Raw genomic sequence first — 21,730 nt, forward strand, 5'->3', positions numbered from 1 at the left:
CAAATCCGTCCTTTCATCTTCGCAGTGCTTGTTTGGCTGTGCTGGTTCAGCCTCTATCACTGACAAGCACCACTCATAAATGGAGAGTCGTGTAAACGAGGCTGCAGCCATCCACTTTGAATGCCCCTGTTAAACTTCTCCGTGGACAGCCTCCCAGCTGATCTCGTTCCAGCCATCCTTCCTGTCAGTTTCAGGGTAACTGCACCTACTTTCCCACCTCGTGCTCCCTGGAGGCCACCCACTCTAGACTTCCATCTCCCAGCCGTCACCTCGCCTGGGCGGAGACCTGCATTGTACTCCCTCCTGACCGGGGGACCTTTAAGGCTGCACTCCTCCCTGCCTGCAGTGTGATATCTCCAGCAAACCAGACTGCCTACAAGGCCAGTGTATGCACTTTGCCTCCTCTCCAGAGGATATGCCTAGAGCATTGCCGGCAGTTATAAGTTAGCATGCAGCCCCTTCTCAGTAAGTACTTTTATTTTTAAGAGACGGCATTACAGAGAAATCCTATTTTATTTAAAAAAAAACAAAACAAAAAAAAACACCCACAGACATGCTGAAAAGCTCACTGGAGGTCACCCCAACTCCAGCCTCAGGCTCTGATAGGTGTCAGTCCTTCAGAACCAACAACTGGGTTTTCCCTGTAGTGACAAGTTCATAACAGTCTCCGACTCCAAACCAGAACCAGGCTGGCAGTTCAGAGGCCCAAGCTGTATAAAGAAATGGCTGATCTCCAGTCTACGGGAACAGGTGATCAGCAGACAATGACCCATGCCTTAGATCCTTGCTTCCAAAGACTGGGATTTTGCATAACTGGAGATGGAGGAAATTGTAGTAACCTCCCCTTGGGAGTCCGCAGGAAATCTACTGAAGACTTCTTGTCCCCCGAGTCCAGTGTTTGGCACATTTTCAATATAGTCCTTGGAGCTTCCAGGCCTCCCCACCAATCTACAGAGCCATACGATCCTGGCCCACAGTAATACATCAAGTTAATACAATAAGGCTTTCAAAGATACTGCTGGAAATTGCCCTGTGTCACAGCTCCATCCACTCACTTACACAGCCCTCGTCTCCATAGGATCTGCAGGCTTCTGTGGGGAAGGAGAACATTGTTCTAGATCTGGAATTCTCTTCTGGGGCCATTTCTGCGATCTGCACAGGATCTCCCTTGCTATGTTCCGAGACCAGAGTCCAGGAGCCTTTCTGCATTGTGCTGCTGGCATGTCCCTTGTGTAGTAGTGTGCTGGAGGTGTCCGCTGGGGGATTGCGCACACAGTGAGATTACAGTCACCACATCCTGACAGCGCCTCCTGGGCTGGCAGCATCTAACAGTACAGCTGGAGTCCTGTGCATCAGCTTATCCACACACAGCCTGTTCTGGGAGTTCTGTAAATACACCAGATTTTTGAGTGAGGGAGCTCCATCTCCTTTGGAAAGTCTTTGTGCCTGGTGCTCAGGGACTTATTTTTTGCCAGTCCATGCAGCCTCTCCACTCCCACCCATCCTTCCTGCAGCCCACTTCTGCTGGCTAATCATAGAATCGTAGGACTGGAAGGGACCTCGAGAGGTCGTCTAGTCCAGTTCCCTGGTCTCATGGCAGGACTAAGTATTATCTACACCATGTACTTGAAAACTGTTACCAGGTCCCCCCTCTTTCTTCTCTTCTCCATACTAAACAAACCCAATTTTTAAAATCTTCCCACATAGCTGGTTTCTAGACCTTTAATCTTTTTTGTTGCTCTTCGCTGGACTTTCTCCAGTTTGTTCACATCTTCCGGAAATGTGGTGCCCAGAACTGGACACGATACTCCAGCTGAGGCCTAATCAATGTGGAGTAGAGCAGAAGAATTACTGCTTGGGTTTTGCTTACAACACTCCTGCTGATGCAAAAAAAGCAAACATTCTGGGATACAACAGTGTTACACTGTTCACTTATATTTAGCATGTGGTCCACTGTGACCCCCAAATTCCTTTTCGTAGTACTCTTTCCTAGGTAATCATTTCCCATTCTGTATGTGTGCAACTGATTGTTCCTTCCTAAGTGAAGTACTTTGCATATGTTCTTATTGAATTTCATCCTGTATACTTCAGACCATTTCTCCAGTTTGTCCAGATCATTTTGAATTTTAATCCTATCCTCCAAAGCACTTGCAACCCCTCCCAGCTTGGTATCGTCCACAAATTTTGTACATGGGCTTTTTCTGTCATTATCTAAATCATCGATGAAAATATTGAACAGAACTGGACCAAGAACTGATCCCTGTGGGACCCTATTTGATATGCCCTTTCATCTTAACTGTGAACCCCTGATGACTACTCTCTGGAAATGGTTCTCCAACCAGTTATGTACTCACCTTATAGCAGCTCCATCCAGGTTGTATTTCCCTAGTTTGTGAGACAGTATCAAAAGCCTTACTTAAGTCAAGATATACTACATTTACCACTTCCCTCTATTCACAAGGCTTGTTACCCTGTCAAATAGAGCTATCAGGTTGGTTTGACATGATTTGTTCTTGACAAATCCGTGCTGTTACTTACCACCTTATTATCATCTAGGTGGTTTATAAAATGATTGCTTAATTATTTGCTCCATTATCTTTCCAAGTACTGAAGTTAAGCTGACAGGTCTGTAATTCCCCAGGTCACCTTTTTATAGCTTGGCACTATATTTGCTCTTTTCAGTCCTCTGGAATCTCTTCTATCTTCCATGACTTTTCAAAGATAACCACTAATGGCTCAGACTGCTCCTTGAGTATTCTAGATATAACTTTTTAGGTCCTGTAGGCCGCAACAGAAGATCTATCTGCCGGTGCAGGTTCCCCTTCACCCACCGCAAGCTGTATGCATGCTAAGGAGGTGGTCGTCTCCTCACTTTGTTCTGAGCAGCTCTCCCCTCCCCCTACTTGCAAACCATGGTTTCACTGGTTTTGTGGCTGAAGAGCTGCAGATTTGAGGCCTCAAGTGACCAGAGATGGGGAACTGAATGAGGCTGAGAGTTGGGTCTGGACTGGGGAGCTGGTCCAGCTCAAGAGTAGAGGCTGCATGGGCTTCAGAAGCACAGTGCTTCAAGCGGTGGCCTGGGGTGACTGGGACAAGCAGCCGCTGTTGCTGATGCAAACATGGAAGTCCATGTCAACTCTAGAGGATCCGTGCAGGCTACGCTGCACCCCTGAGAGTTTGAGCGCTACAGAGGTGCTGCTCGCTGCTTCAAGGCAAAACACATGATGAAGATCTTGATTTAGGATCTTGGCCTGGCAATGGCTTGTGTCGAATTATCTTCAGGGCCACTGGGGACCGTCTTGGCTGGGGCTGCAGAGTAATCTGTGTGGGAGCCTGCAATGTGCGGTGTATTCTGAGGCCAGGTGGAAGGTATGCTGGGATGGACTGGTTCTTGTCATGACGTTGTGTATATATGTGTCACTTCACAGGCCCTGAATGAATCTCTGAAGCTATTCAAGGCTTATTCCCCTCAGACTGCGGCCATGCTCTTCTCAGTGGATAATGAAGCTGGAAAGATCACCTGCTTATGCCAAGTACCTCAGGTAGTATCGTGTGTGTGCACCATCCATGCGTCCACCCTGCAGCCATTCAAAAGGAGGGTTAGAGCACTCACCACTAGCTGGGGGCCACTACAGGATTCCTGCACCCCTCATGCACAGGGTATCTGTAATGGGGACTCCACCATGTAAGATGTGGGGTGCACCCCACTTGGGGTGCACAGAGGAAGATTCAGTGGGGCCCAGGCTAGCCCCCCATGAGGGGTAGGGAAGGAGCGCCACACAGCCCCACCCCACCCCAGCCGCACGCCAGCTCCTGGCCCCACTCCCAGCTGTCACCTCAGCCTCGGACCTCTTACCTGTGACCCTTCCTCCTGAGAGCCATGGCCCTGCTCCTGACCCTGGCTCCAGGGTAGGGGGGTAGACAGGGGGTAAGGGGTGGTGCAACCCTGAAAAGGTTTTGGGGACCACTGTTGTAAGATGAGAGATCAAAAAATGGGAACAGACACTGACCCTTGCATTAGGATCCCATAAAACGGGCAGCTGCAACTGAGGAGAGAGGCTCTAGAGTATTACCTGGTGTTTCCTCTAATTCCTGTCCTCTTGCTCTGACTGCCCCCCTTTGGCCTTGCCCTGGCACCCAATGGCATATTCCAGTTTTTTGTTCTGTTACTGGTGCAAGCGCAGGGCTTCGCCTTACTACAAAGAGCAAACCAAGAGTCTGAGCTTCCTGAGGTGACGTGCGCTGTAGATGCTGGAGCCAGGCTTGGGTGTTGCAGAGTGGTGGGTGCGAACTCTGTGCAGCAAATATTCCATGACAGAGAGGTCCCTGCTGCTTCAGTGAGGAACGTGTCTACCGGCTGCTTTGCTTGGCACTCTTATTCTGTGCCAGTGGTCCCTAGGTCTGCCTGGGAGGGAATTGGGTCAGGCATAAGGTGTGGAAGGGATGCCATACTGAAGAACAACTTCAGTAATTCAGTCCAATTTAAAGACAAACCTCCTGGGTAGTTTCAGGGCTATACAATGGGGTTTATTCAGAAACAGCTATTCTGGAATAACGCCACATGCAGACACTCTTCATCTGGAATAAGAGTGCCTGGTTGTTAGACTACACTAACCCACTTTGAAAGCTGCTCCTGAAAAAAACTGTGTAGACAAGTCTTCAGACTGAAATCTCTCTCTCTGGATCAGGCCCAGGGCCATTTGTTAGATGAATTCTACGTACCTCTCTTCTTTTCCCTGTTTCATGTGACACTCTTTCTCCACCCAACCGCACCCCACCCCAATGTTCAGTTGGCTCTCACTTCCCTATCTCACTGATATTATCCTGTGTATATTGGGGCCCCGTGTCTCCTTCTGCCCTTTCAACCTGGATGCTGTTTTTATAGACCATGTGAAGTACTAGGCTTAGTGTCCCCCAACCCCTCTTTCCTCTCCCCAGGATGCCTGTAATGTAAACCAGTGATTCTCAACCAGGGGTATGCAGAGGTCTTCCAGGGATACAGCAACTCATCTAGATATTTGCCTAGTTTTACAACAGGCAACATAAAAAGCACTAGTGAAGTCAGTACAAACTAAAATTCTTCAAGTAGTGTCCTTGTGGGTGCTCCAGCTTAGGTGTTGGTGACTCCTTGCACCTCAGGTTGGAGATTTTAGGTAGCCATGCTGGGTTGGGTCGTGCATGTGCAGCAGTCTCGTGGTGACGTTGGTGCTTCACGTAGCGCGCGCACAACCCAAGCCTTTCAGTTCCTTCTTAACCATCCTCGGCAGCAGACACTGCCTCTTCGGTGCTGCCTCTTCATTTTTCTCCTAGAAATGAATTAATTTTAGATAGTTAATACATAGACTCTTTACTAGTTAGCTACTCAAAAAAATTTTTTTTCTTGTGTGTATAGAGAGAGAGATTTTTCACTTGTTTCCCAATTGAGAAACTTTATTGGAAATTCTCCTGGATTTAAAAAATGTGAATCTTACCACGAGGTGATGCCCATCTCCAATGGCCACGCATCCTGTGCCCGTTGTTTGGGGGAGACCCATATCCCCCAGAAATGTGCTTATTGTAGCAGCCTAAAGGGTAGGGCGAGGCGTGACCGAGATCTCCGCCTCAAGATGATTTTGATGGAAAAATCTCTTCAGCCTCCTCAGGAAACCAAATCCACGTCAGCAGAGGGCTTTATGAGCAAAACTATCTAGGAAGTGAGCTGTGACACACACTCTCTCACTCACTCAAAAAGAAGAGGTCCCCGGCGAGGACGGTATCCTTGATGCCGAGCTAATCTAGAGCAAGAGCCTTGGAGGCTCTGGAGCATCGTCCCCTTGCAGACCTCTGGTGAGCCCTGCTGCACCAACATGGAGTCGAGACATCATGCCTCCCCCACGGCACTGACCACTCCAGTGCGGAACTTGGCACCAAGACCAGTTCCTCTAGCAATGCTGCCACCATCGGCACAGACTCATTCGTCGGCACCGGCAGACGGACCGAGAATGGTGCCAAACGTCTCAACAAAGGTGGACCATAGTAATGACATGACACCAAGCACATCTGCACCACCACAGTTTCTGCATCAGAAAGACATAGCGGTCTCATCGGTACCGTAGTCACTGTTGCTTGACACCGAGCAATCACCGTGCCAACGAACAGAGCAGCTCCTCACATGGCCTGCCTCATAGTCTCTCTACAGTGATGAAGAGGGAGGGTGCACAGGGTAGCCAGGGTGCACAGTTCTCCTCCCAGCATTCTTTGCCTACAGAGAGGAGACCTCCATGGGAAGCTGCCAGAACCAATCACTGCCAATCTCATGAGGTGCAGCAATGGTATGGGAACCCTGGCTCTGCCCACCACCACCTCTCCCTATGCAGTGGCCTTCCTGGGAACCAATGGCAGCATATAGACCCCACTATACTAGATGCTTTACCCCAGCCGACAGGAAACTCATTCATTCTCCTTCACCTTCCCCAAGCAGGGAAATATCAGAGGCACCCGAAGGGGTGGCAGAAGAGGAAGAAATTTCAGAACAGGAACAGAAAGGCATTTCACCAGCTCATAACTCATCTTCCTCACCTGATGAGGCCGTCATAATACCGCCTCCAACTACAACAGATGACCTGAAACAGTTTCAGGAACTCTTCCAAAGAGTAGGGGCCAGCCAGGACATTCTGCTTGAGGAGGTGCAAGAGAACCAGCACAAGCTGCTACAAATATTGCAGGCATCTATGTCATCAAAAATTGCACTTCCTACCAACGATGCCATCATGGAGCTGGCAGAGAATATATGGCAGACCCCTGCAGCGGTACCACGTACCAGTAAAAGGGCTGACAGTAAGTATTTTGTACCAGCAAAAGGGATGGACTTTCTTTTCTCCCGCCCACAACCCAACTCCTTGGTGGTTGAAGCTGCCAACTATCGCAGCGAACAACCCCAATTCCGCTACACCCCCCAGGATAAGGAGCACAAAAGATTAGACCTTTTCAGTCATCGAGTGTACTCGTCAGCACACTGCAATTCAGGTATCGGAGGGGTAGCCGTGTTAGTCTGCATCTGTAAAAAGCGACAGAGTCTGACAAAGTGGATATTCACACACGAAAGCTTATGCTCTAATACGTCTGTTAGTCTATAAGGTGCCACAGGACTCTTTGTCACTGCAATACAGGGTTGCCAATTACTCCGCCCTCCTGGCAAAATACAACTTTGATAATGTAGCAAGCTGCAAGACTTTCTAGAGGCCCTTCCAGAGGACAAACGTCTCCAGTTCACTGCCATCATGAACAGGGGACAGATAATTGCCTAGACACTGCTGCACGAACAATGGCCACAGCTGTCGTAATATGTAAAGCATCTTAGTACAGTCATCAGGGATCCCAAAAGAGCTCCAATTGAAGGTGGATAACTTTCTATTTGAGCAGGAAAAGCTCTTCTGCACCAATGTGGATGAGGTCTTACACATGATGAAAGATTCTCGGGCCACCCTGTGCACATTAGGCAGATATACTCCGCCTAATAAGCGACACTGGTATACACCATACCAGAAAGGTAGAGACACAGCTTTCCAACACTCACAACATCGGCAATTTGGTCACAACAGAATAACGTCCACAAAGACGTAGGGCTCCCCAAAACGAGTCCTCATCTTCTCAACCATCTGCAACCAAGCCACAGTTTTGAAGTCCTGGTTAAGGGTCCGAATGACCTCCCCCACAATACAGCACTGCTAGACACTCGTACCCCAACTTTTGGGCACCGCCTGTGCCCATTTTACTATGCTTGGGCAGCAATAACAATGAACCAGTGGGTACTAGAGATCATAAGATCGGGTTATGCCATCCCTGTCACTCTTCAGGGACCCTTCTCATGAACACTTTTTACAACAGGAAGTGAACCATCTCCTACAATTTGGTGCCGTGGAGCAAGTTCCAAATCAATACAATGAGAAGGGTTTTTACTCCCATTATTTTTTCATCAAAAAGAAAATTGGCGGATGGAGACCCATCTTAGACCTTCAGAAAGAAGCTCAGCAAATTTGTGCGCAGTCATAGATTCAAGATGGTCATACTGGCCACAATTATCTCTACACTAGACAGGAGGGACTGGTTTTCAGCCCTCTATTTCCAAGATGCCTATTTCCATATTACCATACACCCGGCTCACAGATGATTCTTAAGATTCACTGTAGAGTGAGTACTACCCTTTGGTACCCTTTCCACTGCCCCTCGAGTTTTTTCAAAAACCCTTGTGGTAGTGATGTGGCCCACTTACAAAGGAGAGGAGTGATGATCTTCCTGTACCTAGATTGTCTACTGAAAGGTACGACTCGGGAATAAGCGACGCACATGGTACAGACAACCATCAAACTGTTCCACACACTAAGGCTGCAGATAAATATACAGAAATCTACTCTGAACCCAACACAACTACTGGAATTCATCAGGGCCTACTGCAATTCCACACAGGCCAGAGCAATGCTGTCCAACCACAGGTTCATAAATATAACTAATTTCATATTGACAGTCACCTGCAGCCCACGAACGTTTGTGAGGACTTACAACAACTATTAGGTCGTATGGCGGCCACAATATTCGTTGTGCACCATGCGAGACTACATGGGCCTACAGGGCTGGCTGAGCCCTGTGTACAAGCCCAGCAAACACTCTAAACAAGAAAGTGACGCTACCCTCATAGGTCGTTTTGTAAGTACACTGGTGGACAAAACCAGAAAACGTCTGCACAGGGATCCCTTTCCAACAGGACCCTCCTTCAGTAATAATCACGACCGACACATCCCTGATAGGATGTGGTGCTTACTTAGACCAACACACCATACAAGGCAGGTGGTCAGCAACGGAAACTCAGCTCCACATCAATCTCCTGGAGCTCCGAGCGGCATACAATGCGTGTTGACGCTTCCTCCTAATCATACAGAACAAATCAATCTGCTTACTAACTGACAACATAGCATGCATGTTCTATATCAATCAACAAAGAGGAGCTCGCTCCTATTCTCTCTGCACAGAATCCCTGAAATTGTGGAACTAGTGCATTCACCACAACATAACCATCGCTGCATCACCTTCCGGGGTGTCAGAACACAACAGCAGACAGGTTAAGCAGACACTTTTCCGAGGAACACCAATGGGAAATACACGACTGTCCTCAAACTGATATTTCAAAAAATGAGGCTATCCATCCATAGACTGTTTGCAGCAGCAGCAAAGCACAAGTGCCCACTCTTCTGCTCCAGAGGGGGAGTAGCACCCACATCACTCGGGAACACCTTTCTCATATCATGGAATACATCGCTCCTGTATGCATTCCCATCGATACCTCTAATCCTCTGAGTTATTCATAAGATACAGGCCAACAGAGCACACATCATTCTGATTGTTCCCATTTGGCCCAGACAGACTTGGTTCCCTTACCTGTCCGCCTAACAGTGAGTGCTTCATGACCTCTTCCATTGTAGATGGATCGCCTCTCACAGAATGGAGGCTGGACTCTCCACCTCAAAGCATGGCTCCTACATGGTTCCAACATAGCTAATTGGACTGTTCAGAAAGCGTGAAACAGCTGTTTGTTAAATAGCAGGAGATTTAGCACTTTCCATACCTACCTCTAGAAATGGAAGAGATTCTCACTGATACGCCGACAAAAACTAACTGCAGTCACGGCACCTTTACTGATCATATTGAATTACATGTTAGAACTCAAAAGAATGGGGCTTAGCCATAAGCTCAGTTGGAGTACACCTAGCGGCCTTTGCAACCTTTCACCATAAGATGGAGGGAATGTCAGTCTTCACTCACCCAACCACTAGATGCTTCCTCGTTGGTATACGGAACATACACCCAGAAGCCCAACAACCGGCACCACCAGGGGACTTGAATCTTGTACCAAATGCCTTACAAGAGCACTTTTTGAACCACTGGTGACCTTTTCACTCCTTCATATGTCTATGAAAGTTGCGTTTTTGGTAGCGATCACATCAGCCAGATGAGTCAGCGAAATCAGGGCACGTATGGCTGAACCTCCTTTACACTGTGTTCACTAAAGACAAAATCATCGTACAACTACACCCAAAATTTTTACTGAAAGTAGCAACATCCTTTTATGTAAATCAAACCATATACCTGCCCACATTTTACCCTAAACCACACAGGGACACACAAGAGGTTGCCGTACATACACTAGATGTCAGACGAGCCAAAGCGTTCTATTAAGACAAAACCAAACCCCTTCCGCGAAGTCCCAAGACTGTTTATCTCCATAACAGAATGCTCCAAGGGCTGGGCAGTATTGACCCAGAGACTATCTAAATGCAGTGCTACCTGTATCCAACTTTGCTACCAGTTGCACAACAAGGAACCTCCACCAGGCATCCGATCCCATTCTACCTGTGCCATCGCTATATCCATAGCCTTCCTGAACAATGTCCCTCTAATCGATATATGTTGGGCAGCTGAGTGGACATCAGAGCACACCTTTGCAAAACACTCTGCCATCACCCAGTGTGCTTTCTCAGATGCTATACTAGGCCTTACTGTGCTCTCTGCTACAGCATACCACTCCCAAGCCCCTACCGTCCACAGTGGGGCACTGCTTTACAGGCACCTAAAGTGGAGCACTCACAGAGATGCTACTTGAAGAAGTAGTTATTCACGTTGTGCAGTAACGATGGTTCTTCGAGATGTGTGTCCCTGTGGGTGATCCACTACCTGCCCTCCTCTCCTCTACTTCAGAGTTCATATGTTGAGCTCCGCAGTAAAGAAGGAACTGAAAGGATTGGGTCATACGCATGTTACATGGGGTGCCCAACAGCACCGAGAGACGACTACTGTGCATGCACGACCCGACCAAGCACTGCTATCTAAAATCTCCGATTTGCAGTGAAAGGACGCACCAACACCTGATGTGGAGCACCCACAGGGGGACACATCTCGAAGAACCAGTGTTACTGCACAAGGTAACTACTTCTTTCATACAGACAATGACTTGTTTATACTATACACTGAAAGGTAAGTACAAGGAAGTATTTCTTTACACAACGCACAGTCAACCTGTGGAGCTCTGTGCCAGAGGACATTGTGAAGGCCAAGACTATAATGGGGTTCAAAAAAGAACTAGATAAATTCATGGAGGATACATCCATCAATGGCTGTTAGCCAGGATGGGCAGGGGTGGTGTCCCTAGCCTCTGTTTGCCAGAAGCTGGGAATGAGTGACAGGGAAAGGATCACTTGATGATTGTCTGTTCTGTTCATTCCCTCTGGGGCACCTGACACTGGGCACTGTCAGAAGACAGGATACCGGGCTAGATGGAGGGATAACTCAGTGGTTTGAGCGTAGGCCTGCTAAATCCAGGGTTACGAGTTCAATCCTTGAGGGGGTCCATTTAGGGATCTGGGGCAAAAATCTGTCTGGGGATTAGTCCTGCTTTGGGCAGGGGGTTGGACTAGATGACCTCCTGAGGTCCCTTTCAACCCTGATATTCTATGATGGACCAGTGGTCTGACCCAGTATGACTGATCTTACATTCTGAATATTTATATTCCTATAGATTTTGACCATATAATTATAAAAAAAATGAGAAAGTAAGCAATTTTTCAGTACTAGTGGCTGTGACACTTGGATTTTTATGTCTGATTTTGAAAGCAAGTAGTTTTTAAGTGAGGCAAAACTTGGGGTATGCAACACAAATCAGACTCCTGAAAGGAGTACAGTAGTCTGAGCCACTGATGTAAACAACGAGGGGGGCTCTTGCCTGCCTGGAAGAGACAGCTCCTTCAACCCCTGGCACTGTCAGCCACAGCACAGAGCCTGGAAATCCTGCCTTCCCCCAGCAGTCACTGAATTGACTCCAAACCTTGCTATCTTTATAATAATTTGAACTCTTTTGTTTTTCCAGGAGGCAGCCAACAAGGGTCTGAAGGCCAGCCAATGGGTGCAGGAGGTGTCGGGGCTGATGGATGGCAAAGGTGGTGGGAAAGATGGCTCTGCCCAGGCTACGGGCAGGAATGTTGGCTGCTTAGAGGAGGCTCTGAAACTGGCCACAGACTTTGCTAAGCTCCACCTGGGCGAGTTGAAGAACTGACCTAATGCCCCTGCACTGGCTCATGGCACATAAGGGAATGCTCTCAACTCCCTCCTCATTCTCATCAGCCTGGCTGATAGGTTACCGTTTACTCTAGTGGAGACTGCGGAGACGGAGGCTGCATGTCATTCCTTCTGAATCCATCTGCTTGAGACATTAGCAGACTAAAAGCAGAATCATGCCGTAGTGCTCAAAACAAGGGACAGAGAGCCGGTAACTTGTGTCCTAATCTGGCTCGGAGGTCTCCTGCTGTAGCCTTGGTTAAGTCACTTCACTTTTGTCTGTCGCTGTTCCTTGTGAAAAATCAAGCTGATAATACTGACCTACTTCCGAGGGCTGCTGTGAGGATTAACTAATTATTGTAAAGTCTGCAAAGCGCAGTCCAAGGTGCTAAATATTATCAATCTTCTAAAATAAATTAAGATGCATCAAGGCAAGAGTCTTCACATACCAACCCCCACCTCCCTTCCTGTTACTACCACTGGAAGCATGAGCTGTAATGAGAATGGGAGTGGGAGCTACGGTCCAAGCCGCTAGAGTATTTTGTCCGTCACCACTGTTACCCAGCTGTGGATAATGTGGGAAGCTCTTAACTCAGTTCATTGACAATATTAATATTGCGTTAATTTAAGCTGCTATAGCTATATCTCCTGCCTTTAGCGGGGCAAACGTACCTCTGCTTGTAACTGTGAGCAGTAGGCTCAGTGTTAATAAAATGACACATAGAGTGAGTGTTGTGAATTGAAAAGCTTATTCATGAAAAATTAAGTTGTCATTTTGATTTGCTGAGGGAACTTAGTGTGAGAGCACCTTGTTAATCAGATATTCGGTCCTTTGCAGTAGTGCCTGCTGCTGGCAAAATTTGCTAAGAAAAAGTTCATGAATCCCATGGTTCATTTGGCCTAAGAACTGCTTTTCACAGTGCACCTGGAGAGATAGGGACAGAAGCAGTGTAGGCAGAGAGGCTTGCACCAGGGACAGGGGAAGGGTCGGAGGGTGGCTTCTCCCTAGCATGACCTTAGTGCCCCTTGCCCTGTAATATCTTGGAAGGGCCTCATGCTGCTTCCCTTATGAATCAGACACCAGGCTTCCATAAAGGAGAAACAGAGGGATGAGGAAAGGAGGAATGAAGCACAGGAAACCAGAGCGAGTATAGCCCCATAGATACTTTACAAATGTATGCCAGGGCTTGAGTCAGCCTCCAGCAAGCTAACCCAAACCAGCATAAGCCCCGTTTTGTGCTGGTATAGTGCATGCATGGTAGAGGTTAGCACTGATGTAATTGGGTCAGTTTAGTTATAGGGGTGCCCGCTTGGAAAAATCCAGAGCTGTCCTGTGTCCCCAGCAGGAGGGAGCCCAGCTTCATAGGGAAGTAGGGGCAGGCAGAGTGTTTGATTGCAGGAGTGACTGTGTCTGGCCCCAAAGCACCCAGCTACCCTGTAATTCTCCCTGAAGTGCTGCCCCTGGTGTGGCTGGAGAAGGGCCAGTCTGGACACAGCACCTGGAACACGTGTCCCCGTCTCTGTCAGCACCGCCGCGGGGCTAGACAGCGGCTCCCCGCAGCGGGGCAAACCCACAGGCAAGGCCTGCAAGGGGGCCGGGCTCAGGGCGGGCCTGGCCCGGGGGGCGGGGCGCTGCCTCGGCTGGGCGGCTCCGTCCCGCGCTAACCCGCCCCCCGGCCGGCCCGGCCCCGCCCCTTCTGGCGCCGCGGGCGGAGCGCACGAGCCGCCATGGCGCTGGACCACCGGCGCGTGCCGGGCCCCGAGGAGTCGCAGGCCCCGCTGCTGTACGCGGTGCCCGGCCAGGCGGCCCCGGAGGCGCCGGGCCGGGAGGCGGCGGCGCTGCGGCCGCTGCTGGCGCGGGCCGGGCTGCTGAGCCAGGCCGAGGGCTCGGCCTACGTGGAGCTGGGCGGCGGCACCAAGGTGCTGTGCGCCGTGCGCGGGCCGCGTGAGGCGGCCGAGGGCCGCGGCCGGCTGCTGTGCGAGTTCCGCCGCGCGCCCTTCTCCGGCCGCGGCGCGCGCCCGCGGCCCGGCCCCGCCGCCCGCGAGCGCGAGCTGGGCCTGGCGCTGCAGGAGGCGCTGGCGCCGGCCGTGCGCCTGGCGCGCTACCCGCGCGCGCGCCTGGAGCTGACGGCGCTCGTGCTGCAGGACGGCGGCTCGGCGCTCGCGGCCGCGCTCTCCGCCGCCGCCCTGGCGCTGGCCGACGCGGGCGTGGAGATGTTCGACCTGGTGGTGGGCTGCGGCCTGTGCCGCGCGCCCGGGCCCGGCGGCGCCTGGCTGCTGCAGCCCAGCGAGGCCGAGGAGCGCGCGGCCGCCGCCCGCCTCACCGTGGCCCTCATGCCCGGCCTCAACCAGGTGGCCGGGCTGCTGGGCAGCGGCCAGGGCGGGCCGCCCGAGAGCTGGGCCCAGGCCGTGCGCCTCGGCCTGGAGGGCTGCCAGCGCCTCTACCCGCTGCTGCGCCGCAGCCTGCTGCGCAGCGCCGAGCGCCGGGCGGCCGAGGGCCCGCGGGCCGGGGGGGCCAGCGCCTGAGCCGCGCCGGGCCCCATCCCTTCCCCAGGGAAACTGATCCCATCCCCGGTCCTCCAGGATGAACAGGGTATGGGGTAGAGATAATCTAGGGGGGGGTGTCCCAGCAGCCCCCCCTTTCCAGAGTAATCTGGGGGGGGTGTCCCAGCAGCCCCCCCTTTCCAGAGTAATCTGGGGGGGGTGTCCCAGCAGCCCCCCCCTTTCCAGAGTAATCGGGGGGGTGTCCCAGCAGCCCCCCCCTTTCCAGAGTAATCGGGGGGTGTCCCAGCAGCCCCCCCTTTCCAGAGTAATCGGAGGGGGGGTGTCCCAGCAGCCCAGCACCCCCCTCCCAAAGGTAATGTGGGGATCGCAGGAGCACCCCCCCTCCCAGAGGTAATCTGTGAGTGCCAGTGGCAAATCTGATGTGAGATCAATCTCCCCTCACTGCTGGGGAGCAGGGCAGCAGACCCCGCCAAAGCTAGTTGAGACCTGCCCCACTGCTGGGGGGGAGCAGAGCCGCAACCCCACCCTCCTGCTGCTGGACTGCTAAGGGGACTGAATAATTGAACCACGGAGCAGCGGGACCTCCAAAGGAAAAGCCCCACTGGGGTCCAACAAGGAGGCAATGTGACCAGAGCCCCAGGCTGCTGCTGGGGTTGCTCCACTCAGCAAGGAAAAGTGAGCCGAATTGGGGCCTATCTACCAAGGGGAGCACATCAGAGACATTTCCACGGGGGATTGAGCAGCCCCTATGCCCTGAGGAAAATTCTGCACCAGCATGATGGCAAAATTGTGGACATTTCAATCGAAATTGGAACTAAAAACAGGAAGCAGACTCTGGAGATTGAACATATGGAGGGATTTTTTTCTTTTCTTCTCAACTCCAGTACTGAGTGGGGTGAGCTGGAGACATCTTGTAGAAGAGACTTTACAGATGGGAGTTAACACTGCGGAAGTTATAGAAACTGTGGCAAACCTTAGGGCAAGTCCCCCACACCCAGTGACACACTGTGCCCATGGCAGCTATCATCCACCATACTCTTAAGTGTTTTTTTAAGTATCAGAAATGGTTTTTATACTTTATGGTTAGTACAATTCAGCAGATGCCACTGAGCTATGAACTGGGTTTTGCAGGTTGTTGGTTTATTTCAATGATATTTTGGTGTGTAGGAATGTATTTAGTGTGTGCTCCAGAAAAAAACTGCCCCTCCTGTCTTAGATTATTAAAAGGTTTCTGTTGGCTCCTAACTGATTGCTAGGATATGGCAAGAAATACTGCTGTCAGCAGACATCTGTTTTATTGGATGGTTTGAAATGTTTTTCTGTGATTTTTTTGTGACATTTGTTGATTATATCTTAACTCTTCCCCTAAAAATCAAGACTGCATTTTTCATGATGTTCATTTCACTTTCCCTCAAAATGGAGGGACTCATGCTAGTGTAGGCTAGTGTGATTATTTTGGTTTGATCTGGCCCTTTCTTGTTACCTCTCTGATTGCAACTCTGATCAGTAGGGGTTCTTTACTGTCTGTCAGTGGCACCTCTGCAAATTAAGCAATTAACTCAAATTCTCCATACAATGGACATGTACTAATGCAGTTTTTTTTCTTTCTGTGGGCATCATTACACTTGTATTCTTTTCATGTTGCACGCAAAGCATTGTTAATTGCCCACAATAGGAAGAACTGGTAATGAGATCCTTCATGCTGAATGTGCTGTTATAGTGTAACTCACCCAACCCCTGGATTGTATTGATTTGGGGGATGTGTTCCAGACACAAGTGATGAGGAAAGGGTTTGGTTGTAATGCTTTGTGACTAAAATGTGTTCAACAGTCAGAAACCACTTCCCAGTAAAATCCAGTGCATATATAAGACCTATTTGTAATTCACCACCAAAGATAATTGTTTAGATGGGAAACATTTGTATATGATAATACATCTTCTTACTGTGAAGTTCACTTTTTCCTGGCTTTGATCTGTGTATCTTAACTCATCCGCTCCGTTTTAATGGCCTTTTGATGAGAACATTTTCTAAGTAAAATCTGTGTTGGTGAAAAGTGCCAGGTCCCCAGCCTTGCAGACCATAATCCACACATCAGATACAGTATAGGTAGGGGCAGTGCTAGCTTTCACCTACTGCCCACTCTCCAGCTCTGAGCCACGGGGGTCACCTCTAGTGTGGAAAGGATAGCTTTCTGCGTATCAGCCTCTACTCATATGGAAAAGGGGAATTATCTAAAACTTTGCTTTAGAAACTGGATTGACAACAAATTTCACCACGGTTACTGAACAGCACATTTTAACAGCTGGGTTGGGTTTGAGTCTTATCCTGGAGGGGAAGGCATTACAGCTGTTAGTGTTTATGCAGAGGTGTAGATGTTATTGTTCTCTCTTAAATGGAAATGAGATGACTAAGGGGGATATGATTGAGGTCTATAAATTCATGATTGGTGTGGAGAAAGTAAATGTGTTATTTACTACTCATAACACAAGAACTATAGGTCACCAAATGAAATTAACAGGCAGCATGTTTAAAACAAACACAAAGTTTTTTTTTTTTCACACCACGCACAGTCAACCTGTGGAACTCCTTGCCACAGGATGTTGTGAAGGCCAAGACTATAACAGTTCAAAAAAGAACTAGATAAATTCATGGAGGACAGGTCCATCAATGGCTATTATCCAGGATGGGCAGGGATGGTGTTCCTAGCCGCTGTTTGCCAGAAGCTGGGAATGTGTGACGGGATGGATCACTTGATGATTACCTGTTCTGTTCATCTCCTCTGGGGCACCTGGCATTGGCCACTGTCGGAGGACAGGATACTGGGCTAGATGGACCTTTGGTCTGACCCATTATGGCTGTTATTATGGGCCCCCATCATAGTAGTATTTGAGCACCCCGCAGTGTTTAAAGTTTTTATCCTCCCAACACGCCTCAGGGAATAGGGAAGTGCTCTTATCAAGAGACATAGCCTGGTTTCGCTGCTAGAAATGTGTGTGTTTCTGTCGAGATAGCCATCTTGGTGTGAAATCCTGTGGCAGGTAAGGCACCTTAGTTTTACTTTGATGTAACTAACCAAGGTCAGCCCCATGGTGCAGGGGTATTGGGTTGATCTTGACTAGCTACCTTGAGGTACAAACATAACTGTGCTTTGTCTCCTAGACTTTTACATGGAGGGAGCTAACGAGTAGCAATCGCAGTGTAAAAACCATCTGTTTTTGCAGTGAAGACCTAAGTGAGTCTAGTGGAGCAGGGAATTGAACCCAGGTGTCCTGGATGACATCGTAACAATTAGGCCATCCTTCCTCTCTTATCTAGCAACTGTTTCTCACTGGCAGAACAGCATGCTAACTTACCCCACAGGCAAAGGCTTACAAAGTAGAATGCAAGGCTGACTTTTAAACTTTATAAAATGCTTTGTTTGGGCTCAGGAGGGAGACATCAGTCTGATATTGGCTTGAATTATGTGCTGTCACAGCTGCCTTCCAGAAAGATTGATTATTGGTTGGACATGGAGGTAACAGTAGAGGGCTTGTGCAAAACTCTTTAAGCTTATTTGCTGATCTTTAGTTATAGACACTATTGGTTGTAGCTCTGGGCTGAAGACAAGCTAGAGCAGAGGTTGGCAACCTTTCAGAAGTGCTGTGCCGAGTCTTCATTTATTCACTGTAAGGTTTCGCGTGCCAGTAATCCATTTTAATGTTTTTAGAAGGTCTCTAAGTCTAGAATATGCAACTAAACTATTGTATGTAAAGTAAATAAGGTTTTAAAAGTGTTTAAGAAGCTTCATTTAAAATTAAAATGCAGAGCCCCCCTGGACCGGTGGCCAGGACCCAGGCAGTGTGAGTGCCACTGAAAATCAGCCCACGTGCTGCCTTCGGCACGCGTGCCATGGGTTGCCTATCCCTGAGCTAGAGAGTACCGTGAATGAACATGGATCGGGGTGGAAGACAGATGATTTAAAGTGTCTGAATTTCTCTCCCCTGTGGTGAGTTGTAACTAGTACCAGAAATCGAGCAGAGCTGCAGCAGGCAGGATGCTTTGAGTTAAGGGTTGTTTTAGAGAGCTCTTGATTCATTTGTCAGCTGATGGTTGCTAGGAAATATGGTGGAAGAAGGTAATTATTAACCTTTTTGTTACCTAGCAGCTGATACACTGAGCTGGAAGCACTCTGCATCAAGGCTTCTGTACTGGGGTCAGGGCAAGAGGTGGCAGGAAATGAGGAAAGAGGAGCCCCTCTAAGGTGAGGGCCAATGTCCCTTACCAAGGTAAATTGGAGAAGCATAGGGTTAAGTGAACTAAAGAGACATAGGCCAGCATTATGTGCTAGCACTCCTGACTGCCTTCTAAAAGTCGGTCTAGACTGCGGATAGATCCAGCTGTCCCTGATCTCCATAAGGCTGGAGGTAGGTAGATAGTGCTATGTATGGAGAGTGACCGATCCTTTCCCCCAGGGTGGGGCTGGGTTCTAGGAAGTCCTTGGCCAGTGACTGATCTGTCCCTCTTTAAGCAGAAAGGCCAGTTGATAAAGACAAATAATAAATCTTTGCTGTGTAGCACAGTCTCAAAGCACTTCACAGGCCTTGGAAATTAAGCTTCACAACACCTCTGTGAGGGAGGTAAAGGATGTGACTAGCCAAGTGGCATCTGGTGGGGATGTTGAAGGTTCGATAGAGGGACACTCTTCCTCTCACAGTTCAGCAGTGGAAAGCGGTTAGCTGTGCTGTAGTGAGGGAACAGGAAGAGGATGCTAAAATGACACTCTGCTTGTCAGGTTTAAGAAAATGTAACCACAGACTATGGTCTGTTCTGTCCGTAAACTCTGGCATCCCTACAGTTTGTCCATAAATCTCTATAACCTACTAGGTCCAGCTCAATTTCTAGTCACAAGTGAACAAATCAAAGCGAGCCATTTACAATGCTATAGATGGACAAGGGAGATAATGAACAGCATCTAATTAGAGCAATAACTTGTACACAAACTATCGGGCCACAAAAGTTTCCTTCCTTGGGTCAGAAACTGTATATATTATTAGCTCAATTAGGTATCGCAGAGGAAGCTAGCTATTGCACTCAATATCATGCTACCCACCTTGTCTATTTATTCTCCAGGCTCAAGAAAGCTATACACATTTTTTGCCAATCAGTATATGTAGAGCAGCCCAGTGGGCTACTAAACAGCAACCTCTTGTAGCCATATGTTTACTGGGAAACCACTGGGGTTCTTAGAGTGCTTGTTCATGTCATTAGGTGTGCATGGCAGCCGGAAAGTTTTTCCCCTAGCAGTATTGGTCAGGTCGGCTCAGGCACCCCTTGGGGTCATGCCTTTATGGTGCTGGATATAGGGCCCTGCTGAGTGCCACCTCCTACCGCCTGTGACTGTTAGCCGGAACGCTCGCTGTTGCTTTGGCAAGCATCTAGCAGTCGTAGTGTCGTTCTCATGTATAGTTAGTTTACGTAGTGGTTAGTAGTAGTAAGTAGTTTTACACGTAAGTTTTACGACACACAAGGGAAGAGATCAGTGCCTCAAGTTAATCCTCATGGACCTCGGCTCAAGAGTCATGTCGACTCCTGCCCCTACATGGGGCCAGTCGAATCCAGGCCCCCATCTGTCATCAGTCAGTGAGGGCCGGGATCTACAGATGCCATCCATGCTGGAGGCATTCGAGGGGACGAGAGACCTTATCACCCTCATGCCGCCCTCCCGTCGGAGACGGGACAGGACACCTGTGTCAGTCGCAGCGGCTCCCGTGAGACCCCCCAGTGCTGTCCAGGGAAAAACTGATAATGATTCCGCTTTGGTGGTCACCCGCTTGATCTCGGTCTCCGGTGCCATCAACGAGCACACGGGGTAGCTGCAGTCCCCTAGCCCTAGATGCCGCTCTCTGGCACCAAGTGGCACCGCTCCTCCCTGGTCCTCCTACATGGAGTCATTGGAGTTGGAAGCAGAGTCCTTCCTCTCCAGATGCAGAAGGACCTCCCAGACGGTCGCAGCCCCCTACTCAGTGGCCTTTTTAGACCCCCTGGGCTTTCCACCAGGGCCAGGGCCAGAGCCAATGGTCCTACTGGAGGTCGGTTTCTGTGGCGTCAGCTACCTTTGCTTCTCTGCCATCTCAGTGTGACCAGGGTATGATGGTACCGACCCAATCAGAACCAGTATTGACGCACTCGGTACTGCCATCGATGTGGATACCAGTGTCCACATTGACTCCACCAGCTCCGGCACCGGGGACGCCGGAACACTGAGGGCCCTGAGATCCCCTCGGCGCCCAGGGCAGGGAACAGGACCCGCTGGTAACTAGAGCCTTGTCCTCATCTTTGCCTGATGAGGCAGTGGCGGGAACGTCAACTGCCCTTGCCCTGGAGGTGATTACCAAGCCCAAGTTTGGGAGGTGGGGTTGGAGCTCAAAGGTTCGCTGACTGTAGCACGACTCTACCAAAGGCTGCATCGGGGGAGCAAAACTTTACTCGTTGGATGTTTGCCGGGCATTAGTCTTTTACATCAAGCGAACGAAACCGTTCCGGAAATCCATTCAGCTATTTGTCGCAGAAACAGACAGGATGAAGGGGCTTCCAGTCTCCTCCCAAAGGATCTCGTCTTGGATCATGTCCTGCATCCAGGCATGCTACGACCTGGCGAAGGTACCTGCTTTCCCTATCCCCTCGCTTACAGGTCACTCCACGAGGGCACAGGCATCTTCAGTGGTATTCCTGGCCCACGTTCCAGCGCAGGAAGTCTGCAGAGCTGCGACATGGTCAATACATACCTTTACCTCGCATTACCCAGCAGGCCAGAGATGATGCAGCCGTGCTACAGTCAGCGAACCTTTGAGCTCTGACCCCACCTCCAAAACTTAGGCTTGGTAATCATAGAATATGAGGGTTGGAAGGGACCTCAGGAGGTCATCTAGTCCCATCCCCTGCTCAAAGCAGGACCAATCACCTAATTGGAATTGACATGCACACGCCTTTGAAGAAGAAAAAACAGTTATCTACCGTCTCGCAACTGTTCTTCGTGATGTGTTGTTCATGTCCCTTCCAATACCCACCCTCCTACTCCTCTGTCGGAGCAGCCAGCAAGAAGGAACTGGGTTGGGGGTCGGCAAGGCCCTATATCCAGCGCCATAAAGGCACAACCCCAGGGGG

At 49.7% G+C, this 21,730-nt stretch overlaps 3 protein-coding genes across 6 annotated transcripts in view; 2 read left to right on the top strand and 1 right to left on the bottom strand.

The window, feature by feature from the left end:
• The window catches only part of AARS1 (alanyl-tRNA synthetase 1), a 36,983-nt gene extending 24,173 nt beyond the window's left edge, over nt 1–12,810 (top strand). Inside the window, exons 19-20 of one of the 2 annotated variants that reach the window (XM_050922353.1) lie at nt 3,429–3,542; nt 11,894–12,810. In XM_050922353.1, the coding sequence (XP_050778310.1) occupies nt 3,429–3,542; nt 11,894–12,079 (300 nt within the window). In that variant the 3' untranslated portion in view covers nt 12,080–12,810. Of the gene's footprint in view, nt 1–3,428; nt 3,572–4,065; nt 4,590–11,893 lie in introns of those variants that run through there. The other variant, XM_050922354.1, reaches the window with a different exon arrangement.
• The window catches only part of CLEC18C (C-type lectin domain family 18 member C), a 271,662-nt gene that overhangs the window by 125,839 nt on the left and 124,093 nt on the right, over nt 1–21,730 (bottom strand). The gene's annotated exons all lie outside the window — the stretch shown is intronic.
• Nucleotides 13,794–16,541, top strand: EXOSC6 (exosome component 6). Of its 2 annotated transcripts, none has more exons than XM_050922445.1 (2): nt 13,794–14,812; nt 14,852–16,541. In XM_050922445.1, the coding sequence occupies exon 1, from the start codon at nt 13,810–13,812 to the stop codon at nt 14,605–14,607; it is 798 nt and encodes a 265-aa protein (XP_050778402.1). In that variant the 5' UTR covers nt 13,794–13,809; the 3' UTR covers nt 14,608–14,812; nt 14,852–16,541. The 2 variants fall into 2 exon arrangements, with proteins under 2 accessions (XP_050778402.1, XP_050778403.1); XM_050922446.1 differs by having other exon boundaries at nt 14,892–16,541.

Source organism: Gopherus flavomarginatus, chromosome 14 (assembly GCF_025201925.1).
Source record: "Gopherus flavomarginatus isolate rGopFla2 chromosome 14, rGopFla2.mat.asm, whole genome shotgun sequence".
Lineage (NCBI taxonomy): Eukaryota > Metazoa > Chordata > Testudines > Testudinidae > Gopherus > Gopherus flavomarginatus.

Bases quoted from the DNA above. Each gene is read 5' to 3' on its own strand.
- EXOSC6 (XM_050922445.1), top strand. From the start codon at position 13,810: ATGGCGCTGGACCACCGGCGCGTGCCGGGCCCCGAGGAGTCGCAGGCC.